Source organism: Lycorma delicatula, chromosome 11 (genome assembly GCF_047948215.1).
Source record: "Lycorma delicatula isolate Av1 chromosome 11, ASM4794821v1, whole genome shotgun sequence".
Classification (NCBI taxonomy): Eukaryota; Metazoa; Arthropoda; class Insecta; order Hemiptera; family Fulgoridae; genus Lycorma; species Lycorma delicatula.
Genome location: NC_134465.1, coordinates 4,520,973 through 4,541,559, shown reverse-complemented (window position 1 = coordinate 4,541,559; position 20,587 = coordinate 4,520,973). Strand labels below are relative to the sequence as shown.

At 26.2% G+C, this 20,587-nt stretch overlaps 1 protein-coding gene across 1 annotated transcript in view; it reads right to left on the bottom strand.

Moving 5' to 3' along the window:
* Window positions 1–310: 310 nt before the first annotated feature.
* Window positions 311–20,587, bottom strand: part of LOC142332086 (uncharacterized) — a 42,930-nt gene continuing 22,653 nt past the window's right edge. Inside the window, exon 6 of the mRNA XM_075378291.1 lies at window positions 311–2,987. Within this exon, the coding sequence (XP_075234406.1) occupies window positions 2,014–2,987 (974 nt within the window). The 3' untranslated portion in view covers window positions 311–2,013. The remainder of the gene's footprint in view (window positions 2,988–20,587) is intronic.

The window sequence follows — 20,587 nt, the reverse complement described above, 5'->3', positions numbered from 1 at the left end:
TTCCTTTTACCATCTCACATGTATGTAGGAGGGCAAGGCATAAAAACACTACATGTTTTCAATTTTAGCTATCAAAAGTACTAAAAACACCATCCAGAAATATCTGCATAAAAGTAATATTTTTTTTCATTACTTGGTTTTATCAGTGAATTAAAAATAAAAAAAAAAGAATTGAAAAAAGAATATTTTGCAGAAATTATAGAAATCAGTAAAATCTGATTATGTTAAATTAATTTCTTTTAATTTTGTTCAGAGATTATGGAAGTGTAAATTAACACAACATACCAGTAAAATGCTGTTCACTGTTTTATAAATTATATAAAAATTGTGATTTAAAATAAAATAAGTGTATAAAGAAAAAAATTTATTATACTATTATTTTACAAAATCGCTGTCAAAGTTTAAGTATGGATACTGAAATTAAAAAAGATTATAGTTTAATTGTTGATGCAGGTCATTAGCAAATTAGTGTAATGTAACTGAACCAGTAAAATTTGTAGACTTGAACAATCTCAGGTTGACTACTCCTGAGACATGTGGTTTCAACCACCAAAGAACATTCCAACCCCATAGGGGAAGACACCCGCCTAGTGACAAGTCACCCCCCCCCTTTCCTCACAGTGTTGGGCATTAACAGAGTCATCTATCGCCCTCTGACTTTACATTTCATAGTAATAAGCCTGGCCTCATTGGGATGCCACCGATGTAAATGCTTCTATAGACATTAACTCAGCTTTTGCCTTAGCATGTCCTACAGAAGCATGAACCCCGCACCTAGTTCTACTTTTATTGAGCCAATCTCTGTGAATGTCTTGAAATTTGAGGCAAATTAAACACAATATACCACCAATAATGTTGCTCGCAACAACAAAATTTAGTCCTAATACCCTAACTCAACTACCACCAAAGAACACCGGGTATCCACGATCACAAATCTGAATAAATGTAACTACCCTTTATTAGATTTGAATCTCAGCTCAAAATTGACTTCAAAATCAGCTGATTTACAATGAGTTTACCACTAGACAAATCCAGTGGGTAAAGTTTTTAATTTTTCTTAATTAAAAAATGATACAAAATGATTTAATGATTAAGTAACTTTATTGATTATTAACTATTGCTTGACTAATGTTTTTAACAAACATTCATTTTTTTTTATAGACTGGTTCGGATTATCAGAAATTTTGATAGAATCTGGATTGAATTAGACTATTCTAATTGAACTATACTGAAATATCAAGAATTAAACTTTAAAACTGCCTTATTATAAACATATTTATTTATTTATTATTTTTTGTTAATGATAAATATATTGCTTAATATTAAACTTACTCGTCATTAAAGTATTACAACAAACCAGACACATAAATTATAACAATAAATGTTGAAAGACATATTAAAACCAGATGTGACATATAAGAATGAACAATCAGGTTGGGCAAATTTCATCAATTTAAATGGTAAAAATATGTACTTGATAAATCAAATATTAATTTTTTGGGAAAATATAAAACCGCTTTACTTATATTGTCTTCCTCACTGTCAAGAGTTATAAATCCCCAATCTAAATCATCTGAGGCCGGGTTGATTTCACACAAATATGAATTTCAAATTTTATAAAATCAGTACATATATATATATATATATATATGGATGGATTGTCAATTGGTAAACATAATTGAATTTAATAAGTAGTTTGGATCTATTATTGGGAAATATTTATTATAATCTTTTTCCTAATTAAAACTAATTTTATCTTGGATGCTTGATAAATAAATTTCTTTTTGCAAAATGTTTTAAAATTATAAATGTGCTTTTTTAACATTGTTCATATTTTACAATCACTATTTTTAACTAAAAATAATTTATCAGAAAAATCAAACAAATTAAGAGATATAAATAAGCACATATCACATATAAGCACATTTTCTTTATAAAAAAAAAAAACAGTACTAATAGTAAATATGTATAAATGGTTACATTAAAAATTGATTAAAATTAAAAAAAAAAAAATTAATTATTCAAAAGATCATCAATATCTTTTAAAATATCAATAGTTTCTACATCATTTTCATTAACATTCAAAATTTGGTCACATAAATTTGATGAAGAAAATGTTGATAAATTATCAGTGTAACTGAATGTATCATTCCCATTGTTAATAGAAACAGGTCTACCGCTTGCACTGGCATTACTACTAACACTACTATTACTACTGTAGCACATGTCTTTATCATCGGTAACTGTGTTAACACGTTGTAACTTTTTATTACTACACTGATCTTGAATCACACAATTCTTATCGATATCTTCAAGTTTCCTTTTACTAATAAACCTTCGTAATTTGATTGGTTTTTGTTTAAAATCATCATTATTATTATTATTATTTTTATAATTACTTTTACATAAAATTTCAGTGGATTTAATTTCTTTACTGTGATCCGATGTTTCTACAAAATCACTCATATCATTATTAAAGTTAATTTTATTAGCTGAACAGATTACCTGATTATCATCATCATTAATCTGAGTTTCTGATGTTGAATCTGGTAAACACTGTGTTGTTACTGAAGTCTTGCACCTTTTTACATTTTCAGTATTATCAGTCATATTATTAGTTAATGAAGAGAGACGTTTTTTCCGATTTTTCCTGATTTCATCTAATGTAAGTACTTTAAAATCCTGATATATTCCACGTCCTTTATCATTGTTATTAACACTCACATCTTCTCTATCAATATTATCTTTATTATTATTATTCAATAAAACTGTAATCCTCCTGTTATTATTAGGCTGTTCTTTATCATTAAAATCATCATCGAAGTTGTAATATGCAGCAGACTGTTTCTGTATCCGTTCCAATCTTATCTCTTCTAATGTTTTCACTCTTAATGGTGATGATCTTGATGAAAACATTTGTTGTCGTTGTGAAGGTGATAAAGATGATTTATACGGAGTCGATGAAGGAACACTTTCATTATCTGATTCTGTAAGAACATTTTAAATTATCGTGTTAGATCCTTCACAAAACAAAAACAAAACAATTTTTTTATACACACTCGCACTTAAACAAAATAAATCAACCATAAACAAAAATTTAAAATTATGTTATACTTCACAAAACAATTTCTTTTTATACACACACGCACTTTAACAAAATAAATCAACCATAAATAAAAATGTTAAATTATCTAATACTATTATAACAATAACAATTAAAAACCTTATGAAACAACGCACTTATTTTCACAGAAAATCACTACTAAATTTTAATTCAACAAAACAATTACACATATTTTACAGTCACTTTCAATTCACAATAAAAATACAGAAAAAAATAATTGTCAACTTAAATACATTGCACAAAAAAATAATATAAAGAAATCTATAAACAGTTAAATTAAAATTATCTACAAGTATTTTTTTTAATTCATGTAACGAAAGTTATGGTTTGCTACTTTATCAAAAAATTTTTTTTTTGTATTTTACTTAACTAGGGTTTAACAAAAATACAGCGGACATTACGGAGACAAGTTCCACTAACATACTTTTAAAACTGATTTAAAAACATCAATAGAACAAAAATTTTAATTCAAATTAAAAAAAAATATATAGTTGCAATATATGTGACTTGTGCATAAACATTACATTTTTATTTTTACAAACACAGAATTGGTTTTTGAAAATTAAATATCAGAATTTACATGCTATACTAGGGAACAAACAAACATTAAGCAAATTACTTTTTAGATCAATATTTTAATCTAAAATGAAAATTGTAATAAATTAATCAATATAATTAATACGATTGAAAAATAAAGTAATAAAAATTTAATTTACAACAGCGAGCAATGCGTCAAAACATTTTTATAAAAAATAATAAAAATCATGTTTCGTATTTATATTATTCTATTTAAAAGAAAAAAAAAAAAATGTTAAGATGGTGTCAGGAAACACAAATAATCTTTCAGGACCATAATTATTGTAATATATATTAAAAATTTATTAACACTATATGTAGTACACGATAACACAATTTTGGTTTTTCAGCTGTGAGATTAATTTATGTCCGTATGCTTTTGTCTTCAATTACCACATATGCAGAGCCAATCACATCAAAGGGAAAAATGCACCTATTTTAAATAAATCATACCCGCAACACTAATAAAAATTTACCAGTATTAAATTTAATTTTCATTAACTTTAAGCTTAAAACTTCTTAAAAATGAAGCTCGTATAAACAAAAAGAGTTATACTAAAGGATATTTTACATCCCTGCGCCAGACGTAAATAATGTTTTATATACTGTTAATTACAATCTACCACAAAGTAATAAGATATTGGCACGGCCAACACATGTTAAAATAGTAACTACAAAGCTTAGCCTCAAATGCCAACTAACCAAATGATAAGCTAAATAACTATCTGCGCCAGCCCACCTATTGTTTAAAAAAAAAAAAAATGGAATAGTTTAATTTGAAAATATTAATTTTGATACATGATCCAATGCTCAAAAACATATCAGAATAATAAAACAACTTCAAAGAATTAAAAATCTTTGTTTTCTGTAATTTATATTTTTAAAACAAACTCTTATCTTAAGAGTGAATTTTGTATACATATTTAATCCTACATTTTCAACATCATATTTATTTTGAAATCTTCAAAATTGTAACCACTTTAGTTAAATCAAATTATGTTTCATTTCATAAAATTGTTACCATTTTATTTTGAAATTATGTCTCACTTTCTCAAAACTGAGCTACAATGAATATAATCTCAAAACTCTCAATTCCAAAGATGGATAAAAGTCAAAGACCAAAAAAAAAAATGTTAGGGACACCTACAGGAAATTATTAATGATATGCTGTTGCTAAATAAACATACTCCAGTATGAAGGGTCCCTTGGTCCCTTGGACAATAGATTTAAATTAATAAATCTTTATTATTAGACATAATAATTTTATTATGTATATAAAAATATAATATTTTACTGGCCAATTTTTTTAAGACAAATACAAAGTTGATCAATTTTATAACAGAGGTAAGTATGCAATTTTATGTTTTTGATGTATTCTTTGTCAATGAACCAATTTTGATTTCTTTTTTATTCCTCTCGTGTTTTCCAATTTTTTAACTTTTTCAGATAACTTATGCGGTAGAATTTCTTAAATTAAATTAAATTGTGTATTAACTTATTTTTCACTTATGGTTTACGGTCAATTTATGGTTTAATGCCATAATAATGTCATGATGTTTCTATAATAATCATCATTCTAATGAAAACTTTAAAAATGATAAGACTAGAAAAAAATTATTTCTTACATTCCAAAGATTCTTAGTTACTCTCCTTAAATTATCGATACAGATTTCTCACCTTACTTTTCTTGCAAGTTGATATCTTCATTGATTACAGAGAATTCAAAAAATCTAGAAATTACGTTTTTATAGATATTCACATGAAGAATATACAACAACAAAAATCAAGCGTATCTTAATTTGTTACCGAAAAATTAAAATAGTAAATTTCATTATAACTCCATTTTAATTCCTTTAAACTCTGAATCTTCAGTAGTTTTTGCTGGACATCAGTCAACAGTCAAATGAGCACAAGTTGATATTCTTATGTTTTAATATTAATATTTAAACTACATGTATATATAATTTTTAAAGTTATAATACACAGCCTATTTACACTTGGATTAAGGAGAGATAAGTTCAATGTAAAGACAATTATGTGTAAAATGTTTATTTTGAGTATTTTGTCACATAATCTGGTCAGATAACACAAAACGTTTTTTACTGGGTATATACATATGTTAAATTGTAATTCTCAGAAAAAAATTTCATTACAATATAAAACAAAACACTTATGAAAAAAGCTTGTTTCTTGACATCCTCATTGCAGAGATAATAACTTTTCCATTAAGTTACACATAAACAATATTTGTAAAAAATGTATCATTGTTGTAGATTGTAGTTTTAAAATATTGCCGAGAATGCAATTGAACAATAAAATTAAAAATTCAGTTATAAGAAATAATTTAAAAATATGAACAAGCAAGAACTGAAAATAAATTATTTCAAAATAAATAATCCTCTCTCTCTCTCTCTCTCTCTCTCTCTGCAAAAAGGAATCCTAAAGAAAAAAAATTCATTTATGTTTAAAATTTCAAATATATAATCAAATTTTATCAAATACGAAACGATTTCTACTAAAAAATTTCATAACTGAAGTTTCCGATTATTAAAAGCAATAAAAGTAGGCAAGTTCAATAGTCAATTTATGATTATATACAATATATTTCAATTAATTATTAATATTTTGTGCACATTCCATTTACATATTTTTATTAATTTAATTTAGCAATAATTGAAAAAACAAGTTAAAGTAATAAAAAATTAACACACCCACATACATACACACACATTTTTTTCATAGAGTAAATAAATAAAATAAAATTGTACATAACAATTTATTATAAAAAAAAAAAAAACAAATTCACTAATTACTAACGTAAGGAAAAGTCTAACAAATATTATAAAATTCATAAACAATATCCATTATTAATTATTATATACAGGCTTTATATAAAAAGAAAAATTTAACCTATTTTACTCAATTCAAATTAAAATTTTAAAATGAAAAAAAATGTTTATTCTATATTTATAGAATCTAAATTATATCTTATTTTAAAAATAAAATGAATAATAAGTGATCAAAATTCAACAAATCTCTTTTCCACTCGTCAACTTGTACTTTCCACTTATCAAGTTGTAATTCCTTTCAATTTAACAATTGATGTTTACTCATGTTAACAATTACTGCAGCCACTGCAGAAAAATACACCAGATAATTGAATAGTCCCTACTATGACAATGACAAACTAATTACAGTACTACTGAAAAACTATTACACTGATATAGCAACCAGACCACCCCTTTTCACTTACAATTCACAGCATCCAACAAAAAAAGTTGTACTGTTTTATAAACATATTTTCAATAAACATTAATCCAACAAAAGAAGTTGAAATAATGGAATAAAACTCATCTTCCCTTTTTTTCTATAATCATCAATAATTATAATGTAATATTACTCAACAGATTTCTTTTAATAGCTAAGCTGCGATTTTATTTAAAAAGTATATTTTTTATAAAATATGTTTATATAAATTGTATATATTGCAGCAACATTTAATTTGTACTTAATAAAAATAACATCAGAGCTGCCAAGATTAACTGCAATACCAGGTCATCAGTGTAAAGCAACAAATTCAGAGCCTCATTATTTTCAGGGATTGAGTCACATCAGCCGATCAACACTGATTATACTGACCATCATGACATAACACACCAACTAATTCGACCAAAAATCTCCTACTGCTGCAAATTGGGCAGCTGTAATGCTTTTACAGCTATTGCCAGTGTACCTAATGTTCACAAGATATTCCAGAAAGAATTTGACACAAAGCAGAGGAGCTCACACGTTTATCACAGACAGTCCCAATCAGGGTCCTGGAATGGATGGTGATCAGCCGATCCTGTTCTTTAAGAACCACCATGCAGTTATAACAACTGGGCTGGCATGGCCATTCGCTATCAACATTAACAAGCTTGCCGACCAAACAGCTCTTTTCAAATCCAACCCGACCACTAACTGAAGAGGCAGACAAACTAACAAAATGACCCTTTTTTACAGTCAACAAAATTCAAGGTAAAAAAATTTAAATAATGAAAACATTTACTCTACTATAGTGTAAATAATTTATTAAAACATATAAACTTTGCTCCAGTATTAGAATATTCTCAAAATATAAGCAAAATAATCAGTTCTGTCAACATTATTGAACGACAAGAAAAACATAAGATTTAATTTATGCTAAAGTATTTTTTTATATTCCATAGGATATATTTATTAAATAATGATCAGTTTTACAGATTTATTATTGAATAATTAACTTTACAGAAACCTAGAGTTTCTAATGTACGTAAAATGCCAGGACCCAGAATTTTCCAAATAAGAGCCACAGTAGATGATTATTACTGTTCCACTTAAGTCAGCATACAAAAATCGGTGCACTTTGATATTAGACAAACTTTTCATTATCTTTTGAATATATCTATTTATAAAGCTGGTGCTCAATAACAGAGCAGTAACGTTCATCAGTAACTGATGAACGATAATGAAGTTTGTAGGATTGAAAAATGCCATCCCTGAACTTGAACCCAGAACCTTCAGATAAAGGTTCTTTATAATCACAGAGATCAGCCAATATATTGTTTTGGGATCTAGAAATTGTTAATCACTATCTGCGAATTGAGTTCTATTACTGTATATAACGCTAATAAACTGTAACTGTATTTTTGTTCACTCATTTGCTACCGTCTCAAGTATAATAATCTTCTTGATATATTAGATTTTGCAAGGCCATCACTCGCTTCTCCATAAAATGAGACATAAAAATTACAGTGTTTTATTCCACTAAAAAATACGAACACAAATAAGCTTTAAAGTAAAAAACTACTTTGTACATTTATCAATAAGATCAATCATTTATTACATTATAATTGTACGCAATCATTCAAGAAAGTACACATCTAAAAGTTGAGCTTTCCTTAAGAACATAACTTCTGAAGGGACATTTATTAAGGGGATTTCCAATCTGTTTCGGACAAAATATTTATACTGAACAATAATATTATAAACAAATACACAAACACTTATGATACAATAATAAAATGTTTTTTTTTTTTTTACTCTTTGATAGCAGAATACCCAAATTTATTAATTTTCATCATTTATGCACTTCTAGTTAATACAATCCCAGAGTTTTTTTTTTTTTAACTATTTATTTTTTTAACTATCCGGAAGCTAAATGAAAGTGCTAATTTCAATGAAATAGCACCTTCTAGAGCATTAGTAAATAATCAGGGAAATACATACAACAGTAAATAAATACAGCCTAAAATTAAACATAAATGTACAAGTAAAAAATAATAATGGGCGTTCATTTATGAAATATCCCTTTATTTCTATTGTAATAGCAAGAAATTTATTTTTACTAAAATAACAGTAAATTTAGTTATTTTACCAAGACCATGTTGTTTAGTATTTTAAACTTTATTTTGCTATTACTTTCATATATAAAGTAATAAATATTTAAGTTGTTAGAAAAATATTATGTTCATCACAATTAATTTCATTAATGTGATGTGTGATTGTTTCATCAAACAATCAATATTTGTTTGATAAGCAATATAAAAAATAGATTTACTACTGCAATGCAAAAGATTTTAATTAAAGCAGAATACGCATTCAACCAAATTATACTTTTTGAAATGAAATTGAGATGTACTAACTACTACATACAGTGGAAAAAGAAATAGAAATTAATGATAGAAGACTTCAGCACTAATAGAAATGATCTGTTTGACTGGCACGAAAATGTAAAAATCTTTACTGCGATATTAAAATTATGCAAACAAGAGATGAATCTGGTATGATTTCAATGAGTTTGGATTAGTTATAACAAATATCCACATTTGATAGCATCAGAGAGATAACATAAAACCCAAAATAGGTAAACTGGATAGTTTTTATTGAAATTACAAAAACGTTATATTGTATTTGTGAATTCCTAATAATAAAGCATAAAAAATTAATGCAGATAAAACTGAAATCATTCTAACATAACACATTATTATTAATTATATATTTCTGCAATTTAAAAATACTAATAAAAATTATAACACAAAATAAATTTAGAGAAAAAATGGGTACACACTATCTCTTATGTACGTGCCAGCAAAAAATTAAAACTAAAGCACACACATGAATGAAACTTTTTTTTTTGGTTGTTTGTGAGCGAATAACGCTTGGGCGTTATTATCGCCCGGTAGTTATTATTAAAAGGTTAATATAACTCATTTTTTGAGTAATATGAAACATTTTTTTAATCAAAGGAAAAACAATGCATCTATTTTAGGATTTTGATGCATTCAAATACATAATCATAACTGGTTTTAGGCAACCTAAACAATGGAGTGGCTGTAATCAATAACATAACCATTCTCTATGATAAACATTCCATATATAGCATTCTAAGGAAAGTAAAGAATGAAATGGTTTCCCAATTACTTCTTCACAGAGTCTAAACATTTTCATATTGTCTAAAGTTGTATGTATTTTAGATGTATTTATGTGTCACAGCTATATGAAAAACCAGGGCAAAATGGTTTAAAGAAAATTAATATACATGTTTCGGCAGGAAAAATTCATATATACCACAAACAGAAAAAGGATAAACCTAGAAATTAAAAATATTATGTATCATTTACATTAGTTGTATAAGATATTACAGAATAAAATCAACAATTTAATTTCCAATGAATAAATAAAGATTACAAATCTCAGGTTTTAATTTCACTTTTTTTTAAAAGAAAAATACATTTAAATGTGTTTTCAAGTATGTTATATGGTTGTGAAAAGAAACGTAAAATTTCATAGCAGTAATAAATTAAAGGTATATCCTAATTCTTCATAAAAAAATTCAAGAAATAGAATGAATACTTATTTGCACATGTACATACATGTATAATTAAAAAAACATTTTATTTTTATCTGCATTACGGTTTTAGAATGTACATATTAAAAATAATATTTTCATAATAAGTGCGATTTGTTTTTAAACACATTATTTCAGGAACAACTAATATATATTAGTAATTACACTCAATATTTTGAACTAGTTATTAAAATAGATGAAATTAACATTAATATTTTTTAATTATTTTATTTTGTTATACTTATAACGCTATTAAAATTATATTCATTAATTCACAAATAATAAAACTACTAAACTACACACATTTTATATAGTGTTATTAAGCAATATCACTAATATGTAACGTGAAAAAGAAATTCTAATAGGAGCACCATGATGAAAAATTTGTTTTATAGAAAAAAAATTATTTATAAAAATTATTATCCATAAATGTAAATTTATTAATAATATTTATGAATATTTTCTAAAATAATATAACAAACCCATAAGGCCTTACTTAAAGAATTAAAATTTCTATGTTTCAAGTAACCACAAGAAATACATCTAAAAAAATTCCACATATTATTCACCAACATAAAATTCTGTTAAATAGGCAAAGGAGAATACCTCGCAGTGATAAAAATGCCAAGAAAAACAATAATTTTGCACAATTATTTTTGTGAAAAAATTGATGTTTATGATGTTTGAAGACAAACATCATGAAGTTTCATTTTTTCAAAGATGCATGTATTATACATAACTAACAATGGTAAAACATAGATAAGTATTCCTTAGAAGAAATATAAAACAAAAAAGTTAAACTTTTAATTAACTACTTCGACATATATTAATAAACAATAGGGCACATGTATGTATGTTAATATCACACAGTAAATGTAACCTTTTGGAAAAGATGTGTACCATGGGAAACTGAAGGAATAATAAACATCATTACTTTAAGAGAAAATAATAATTCGTGCTGCTTATTTTATTTGATAATGCATCAAAGTCAATCATAAATAGATCTCTACTATGATATAAAAATAAATTAATGTAAATCTTTCTTCAGAGGAAAAGCATTACATATACAGTTTCCATTCAGAAATATTGAAAGATTAAAAAAAAACTAACAAACTAAAATTTGTTTTCTATATCAGTTATTAAGAGTATAATACTCAGTATCATATATAAAAATACTATTTTAAATTTTGGGTGTAATTCGTAATTCTGAAGAAGATTCTGAAGACCCAATCCGAATGAATATTTTAATTTTTCAGGTATTTTCATAGAAAATACTGTCATGAAGCGAACTGTTTAGTAATGGGTTGATTAATTGTTATACATTCAACTGGAAATATGCAAAAAGTATTAATGTTCCATAAACTCAAGCAAAACTTAAGTTAAGCAATTTTTGACTGTATACATAAATGAAACAAATTATTGTGAAAAAGAACTGTTCCATTTAAACTACTTTTTATATATTTATTAAATTTATATAATATAATCTAGGGAAAAGTATAACTGCAATATAAAAACTTTGTGATTGGTGATTTAATTATGCAGAGATACACACAGCTTAATGAATCACAATTAGTTATTAATAATAAACAAGCAGTTTTAAAATATTACAATCTGGGATTGAATCTCTTGTAAGTTTGGCGCATACCTCTGTAAGCGCCAAACTTTTGATCGATCGAAACACCAAAAAACCCAGTGACACCAACCAGAAGACAAAGGTTCTGTTTAATTTCATTTCTTGAATCGCATATTTAAAAATAAAAGGAGGATATCCCTTTTATATTTCATCTCCATATTAAAAAATTTATTTGGAGCAAAAAATTAATGTTGATGTTTACAAACTTTAAATTATGAGAAGTGGGGTAAATAATAAAATTATTTTGCCAAATCTTATATGACCGCTAACAAAAATGTGAAGAAAAAACTAACAAAATTTATATAAGAAAATTTGATTTTAGAACATTTACAAAATTTATTTTCTAATAGCAAATAGGCTACATAATCTGACGTCCTGTTTTTCTCCCCAGAATAACTTTAAGCAAGGACTTGTTGGGTTTATGAAAAAAAAAGACTATTATTCAAGATCCAAACAAACAAAATACTGTAAATATATACCATACTGTAAATATATACCATACAGTTAATATTAGTAATAAAATACACTTTATTAATGACAAATACTAATAAAACCAATTTTTAAACAAAAAACTAACTAAAAAATATAATTTTATATACACATAGTGATTAACAACATAACAAATTAATATTATTTAGATATAAATAAATATATATATTTCTAAATATAACCCCATTACACAATATGCGTAAATTAAACACCCCTATAAATATCTTATATTATAATATATATAATCAAACCTACAATTAATTCCTATTTTTTTTTAAAATTATTATTATAATTTTAAATAAATTAAACAACATTTATAATAGCACATACTATTATTTTAATTATTTACAGATTTTAAAGTGTTAATATACTTACTGAAACAAAATTAATAAAAATAAGAAAAACAAACACACATTATTTTATAATTATTATTTACCCACAAACACACACACACACACACACACACACACACATTTTACATACTATAAATAATCTGGACGCTTATAATGATTATTAATAATGTTTACATAAAATGGTTAGAAAATGTATTATAATTTTTTTTTAAATTTTTTTATGTAAACCAATTAAGCCTTACACAAACAATAAAATTATTGAAATTTGTTTATGGCAATTTTTTGTTAATATTTAATTTTATGAAATATTATTATTATTATCATTGTTACTTGTCTAATAATAAAACATATAATATACATACACGGATACCAGATAAAAACAAGCTTTAAGCGATTATCATAGCGAGTGCAGAATGACAATACAAGTAATATTTAGCCAAACTATTTTGATAAGGAAAACTTTTTACAGTAAAACCTCACTAATTTAGAATGTACAGTGAAGAAAGAGGAACAACGAGTATATAATTTTATAGTATTTACAGTAAAAAGTAAAGAAGAGTATTTAACAAAGTAATCGAGAATTAAATATATAATATAAATAAGACGAAGACAGTAAAAAATAAATTTAAACATAATTATATATTTTTAGTAATTAGAAAGATGAGTTTGAAAGAGATCCCAAGTGATTTGGTTACCATGCAGCTAAGATTAAATTGTTAAATAGTTCAGGAAAGAAGATTAGCTTCCTATCTATGTTGAGACCATAGGTTTATCATGGCCAGATAAGGCTGATGGTTATTCGACTGTACTATCAAAGGCTAAGGCTTAAGGCTCTTGATAAATTCCTGTGAGGGTATTAAAATAATTCAATTGTCACTTCCTACGCGCCTGAGACTGATCATAGTCCAAATTCATGCTTAGAAGGAGCTTCTCATCCCAGTTCTGGTCAAAATATGTATACACAAATATTCGGCAAGACATTTGTGGCTTCTTTGTTAGAATTGAATTCATTAAATTCAAAAATCTGCTCGACAACCTCTTCAGAAAGTCACCATTGCAGACTTTCCCATAAGTTTCTTATTCATATGTTTCTTCATAGGGAACTTTCTCATTATTATTCAAAACATGTACATCAGCATTTTGAAAAATTAATTCTTGTGATTACAAGAATTCACATTAGGTATTGTTGAAGAATTAGATACTATTGCTGAAATATTTTTAAAAATGTTTGGAGAAATCAATCTAAATTATATGACAAATCTAAATTAATTAAGTTTTACTGTAAAGAATTGATCAGTTTAGGCAACAATGCGAATAAATATAGTTCTGAAAGTAGCCAACAAAATATAGGTGGTACCAACAGACATTTTTGAGCATATACATTGTTATTTTATGTACAAAGAAAAAATTATATGATAAAAATACATGAATTAATTATAGCACAAACTGGTCACATAAAGAAAAAAATTTATGACAAAAACAATACAAATTTAGTAAAAAGAAATAATCTTAATGCTATTTATAGTACTAATAAACATAATATGTACTGAGGTTATTTGAGTAAATTCCTCAAGTAATAAAACCCTACAATTTATTATTAAATAATCATTAGAATCACACAGGATTTTTAAGTTTTAATATTAGTTCTTTTCCAGAATGGACATCCTATATATTCACATATCTAATAACAGTAGAACCCTTTTATCCATAAACAAGGATACATTCTCATCTATGTCTACAAAGTAAGAATTTTCCTAAAAAACAAATCCACAATAATCAGTTCCTAAGTTACACAATTTGTATAAGTTTCTACGTATAATGCTGTACATAATATTAATGATCCAGGAATAAATTCAATTAAGAGTAAAAATTCATGTTAATAATATGAAATGCTATTTACATATATGTGCGTAATTATGTTTAAAATGAACGCCATGTGGTTTCTTTTCTAATAATTTTTCTTCTTAAATTGTATGTGGGTAAAGTTACAGTTAATTTCTTACAATCAAATTTATTTTATCATCCCTATTTTGGTGCACAAATCAAAAAGCTCATATGTTGATATGCAGGAACTGGAGCTGAAGCTAGTAAAACAGATTGCAAATTGTTATTGGTCAAGCCAGAACTGTTTTCATTGTTCTCTACATTTAAATTTCTTTATAAAATCCTCAAATTGTTTGTTGTAAATTTAAACTACGCATTAAACTTTATTAAAAGTCATCTTTAGTAATTCAAAATATAATAACTAGTTTAAATTAATCTCTAAATTAAATATATCAATATTAAACTAAAATGTAAAGCATGTTTTATTTTATATTTTTTCAACAAATTTAAAACTAACTACAAACTACAAAAAATAAAAACTTGTGTTTTTTACAATTAACCCTTCACAGGCAGCCATGTTTATGGCTGTAGGCGAAAGACATTTTTAAAAAAACCGTTATGCAAAAACTATTTAACACTTAGAGTGCTGTTCCCGTCATTTGACGGAATGACGTAACTACCGAGAAATGCGAATCACGTCATTTGACGTAGTTCATATTTATGTGTTATTAAGTGTAATATCCCGTCAAAATTCAACTCCACTATTTTTCGTATACATTATAGTACCTAAATAAGGCATAGAGGAGTGTGCTTTTGGTAATATCGATTATTATAAAATCGATTTGGTATCGTAAAGTTACAATCGCTGAAATTACATGTTTGTAATTGAAAACACGTAATTTCAACGATTTCACGTAACGTGAAAACACTTTCTACAGAAAATTCCGGTGCCACCAGGAAAAAAAGGTGTCAGAGAATGTGCAAGGTTCCGTCAAATGACGGAATGACGTAACTACCGAGAAATGCGAATCACGTCATTTGACGTAGTTCATATTTATGTGTTATTAAGTGTAATATCCCGTCAAAATTCAACTCCACTGTTTTTCGTATACATTATAGTACCTAAATAAGGCATAGAGGAGTGTGCTTTTGGTAATATCGATTATTATAAAATCGATTTGGTATCGTAAAGTTACAATCGCTGAAATTACATGTTTGTAATTGAAAACACGTAATTTCAACGATTTCACGTAACGTGAAAACACTTTCTACAGAAAATTCCGGTGCCACCAGGAAAAAAAGGTGTCAGAGAATGTGCAAGGTTTGCTCTGAAAAAGGGAAGAAATAAAATGGGAAAGTGACAAGAAAGGATACATCATTTCACTGTTGTGAATGCAAAATCGGTTTATGTAAAGATCCTTGTTTTAAAAGTTTTCATTCAAAAAAATTACCTGTAAATTAAATTTTTAAAAAAGTAAAACTATTTTGGTGTAGGCCTACTGTAATTTTAATAAATATTAGTGTTAGTGTTCAAGTGTGAACCAAATGTAAAAAAAATTTTTTTTTTACTTAAAAAACAGGCTTTCAAAAATCTGCTATATTTTTATTCATAAATGGTAGAAGTATATATTATATATCATTTGAAACTAGAAGATTTGAGGGTTTCAGTCATGGAAGTAACAATTTTATATTATTTTTAGTTCTAAATTTACAACATTACAAATAAGAAAAAATGGCTAGCATTCAACAAACAGTCACGTTTTGATACCCCCAGCACTCTAAGTGTTAAAGTAACTTAAAACATGCACTCAAGCATAAGAAAAACAAATATACATTGTGTTTTTGGTGATTCTGCCACCAATCTGGTTAAGGAACAGTGTTTAATTATCTCATGAGAAAAAGCTTACGTGAAAACGCAACAAGACTCTCTGAGCGCATGAGAATTTGCAAACTATAGGTGATGATTTTGGCTATGTTTTACATTGAGTTCTTTTAATGTAAAAGACACAGAATAATAGTAGTAACATTGATAGTAATATTAAAAAAAAACAATGTAGTAACATTGATAGTAATATTAAAAAAAAACAATTTTGAAGTAATGCACCTAGGCAGGGAATAGTATAATATGGTTTTATTATAATAATATAAACACTTTTATTCATTTCCTTCCCAAAAATGATGTTTTGGAAGGAACAGTTTGTAAAACAAATTACTAAAAAATGAGCAAAAAAAAATGCAAGCGTCTTGTTACATATGCACAGTCATTGGACTCATCTGATAACTGAATTCATCTGAATCAGGAATTCCTGTCTTTTGCCATCTCTTGTAATTTATATGTAACTACATATAACAACTACATATAAGACAAATAACCGGTCACATTCAGAGACCCATATATAGGTTTCCACCCGCCAAGGATTAAAAGTGCAAATAAGTAAAATATCTGAAGAAAAAAATAACATTTACTATTACTAAAATTATTGTATTCGATGAAACATATTTGTGAATTTACACATTAGTTTAACCATTCTGAATCCACAATACAACCAGAATGTGCAATAATTCCTTCTCCAGCCATACATGATCTCATTATATTAAACAGGTTATATTTGATAACCCTACAACCAGAGAATTAAAAACTGTTTTAGTTACCGATGTGAATTTATTTTAACTGCAAATTTATTTCATTATAAATAATTTAAAAATTTCACATTATCAAATAGAAAGCATTGCACATCATTATCTATTTCCCATAGAAATTTGTCATTGCAGTCAATACACAATTCTATTCCTATAACCTCAACATATATACAACAAATTAATTCCACACAAAATTTACACACATTTTATATAAATCAATTCATATTATTTTCCCATATTTCATAAATATAAAATCTAAATGAGGCAAACAGGCTACCTAAAAACCCTAAAACACATAATAACCTATATATATATATATATTACTTCCAGGGACTAGTTTTGCAGAATTGTAATCATTACCAGTACACTAGTCAAAGGGTTAATTTGATACCCAAGTAAATGCATATCTCGTGGAGAGAAAGTATACATATATTATTAAAATTATAAATTTGTATGATACAGGTAAATGATTTAATATTTTTCTAAGTCAGAAATAATAATTGTCATTAGTCAGTAATTTTTTCCCCTCCCTTCTTTTTTGTAATGGCTTCTTATTAATAAAAATATACTTATTTAAGCTCTTATTGCAATCTACAAGGTAATTAGAAAAATGAGAATTATTTCCATCAACCAATAAATTAATTTTGAAAAGGAAGCGAATATGTAAGAATATATTATTATTTTTATTGTTTTAAGAAAAATTATGGCGACTAACATTTTCCAAACAATAAAATACAAGAGCAAAACCTATAAATCTTAGGATAACATACTTTGGAAACCTAGAAAATAGAAAGTTTGATACAAAATTATTAGAAAAACAAACATTTCATCCATATATCTCAATTTTATAGAGGAAAAAAGTATTAATTGAAATGCATTAAACACTTTTTTAAATTATCAATTTCAACTAGATCTTTATTTTAATACATTCATAAACTAAATTACATTACCTCCTAAATTAACTAAAATATTCCAAGTACTTTTCTTCAAGCTTCAAAATGAATAAAGCTTTCTAGACTACAAATTTGCTGCTATGCTTGTATCTGTAGGATGAAGATGACTTACCCCTCTACACTTATGACAATTCCACAGTCTCTCTATGCTATGCCAACAATTTTACAGTCAATAGTATTTCTATTAACCACAGTAGGGATTCAGCAAATTCTAATTTGCAGTTACTAACCATTCCTACTAAAACACTATGGTACTGTTTATTTCTAGTCTGTGCATATTTTTGCATAGAATTTGTATTTTTAGTCGTCAAAAATTTGGGTAGTATTTGTAGATTTATTCTTGATAGATGACTGGCCAAATAAGTTCAAGAGCTTAGCTTAAGCCTCTTTCAAGGATAGCAGTAACAATTTTGTTGTAACACTGGTACAGATAGTGTACAGTGTATTATAATTTCTAGGCAAGTTATTTCTTGTACTTTTTAAGATACGTTATTGTTGTAATCTTTTCTAAAATATTCAAAAACATAAAATTTTATATAAAATTACAGTATCCAAAATGTGTATCAATTATTTCTCTACAGATTTTTTTGGGCACTAAATAAAATCCACCTACCATTACAATTATAAATAATATAATAATCAGAAAAATAACCAACATTTAATCTATTTTAAGAATACAAAATTTTATATTTTTCTGTTACAAAAATTTTCAAGTACAGAGGTCTTATAATAATTACGAAAATACATAAGCTAAAACAAAATACAAATCTGTAATTTAGCTTCTTTTTATTTCACTTGTGAAAGAAAATGAGTTTTCTAACAAGATTATCAGAAAAAGAGGTTTTGGAGATCAGGAAAAAAGCTTTTGAAAATACTGTCTCAGCCCATTCCATCTGATCTGTGTACCAATTTTTCTGTAACTAAAGATTCTGAATGAAATGATGAATCACAAGAAATTATTAGTCTATTATTGAAGATGAACAACAGTCCAATAATGATACCATTATCAGATTCTCTTCAGTTTACAGCATTTATCGATTTTCCTGCCGTTCAGAGGGGAAAAACAGATTGTCCAGCTACACATAGACCATTTACCTGATAAAAGTGGTACGTTATCACTTGTAAAAGATTAATTACCTTCTGTAAAGCTCAGGAGGTTTTTATTTATGATATAATACACAGTTATCAGAAAAATCTATATGCTCAACAAAATGCATTGACTACTGGGAAAAACCTACAAATCTACCAATAAAGAGGAAATTGTACTGTTTACTGATATAAATATTTTGATTGGAATAAAGCACTTTCTCAGCTATAGAGTAATTGAATATATCAAAATATTAACTATGTCAATAAATTTGATCGGTTAATGGGAAATTCAAAATAGATTGGAAGAGTAAAAAGTAATGGCATTGTGATTATCACAAGACTCAACTTTTTTGTAAAACCTACAAACCAATTAAAACATCATTTCAGATTAACTTAAAAAGTTAATTACAAAGAATTAAGGTAAAATTAGGGTAAGCTTATTGAATAGCAGCATATTTATTTGAAGAATAATATTTTTTAAGTATTTATAGTAATTAGAAAATAAATGATTATTTTCATGGCATCTAATAGATGTTAGTGTTAAATGCAGCCATTTTGCACAAACAGATGAATCAAGAAGTTTGTTAACTGCTGTTGTAGGTAGGAAAACTCAACATCAATAGGGAAAATAGCTCTAGTTTGTCAGTACAAATAAAAAATAAAAGCCATACGTTCCAGAAAATATAGGTAACGAAAAGTTCTGCACATGCAGTAAGATATACTAGATGTGCAAACCGCAGTACAAAAGATAATCCAGTAGTAATGTTTGGATGTAATGTAATATTACAATTTACATCCTATATATTATATGTAACCATTTTGCTTAGAGAAGAATAAAATGTGCTTTCAATATTATCGTAGTATTTGATAGCACTTTAAGTACAGTAGTACAAAAAGTGTACCAGCTCTAAATATTAGTTTTTACTACAATGTTTTTATATACCCCCTAGACATAATTATATATACCAAACAATTTTATTATATTTATTTCAGTACCACCAAAATAAAAATATTTTTAGAGCTCTGTACCTGAAAAAG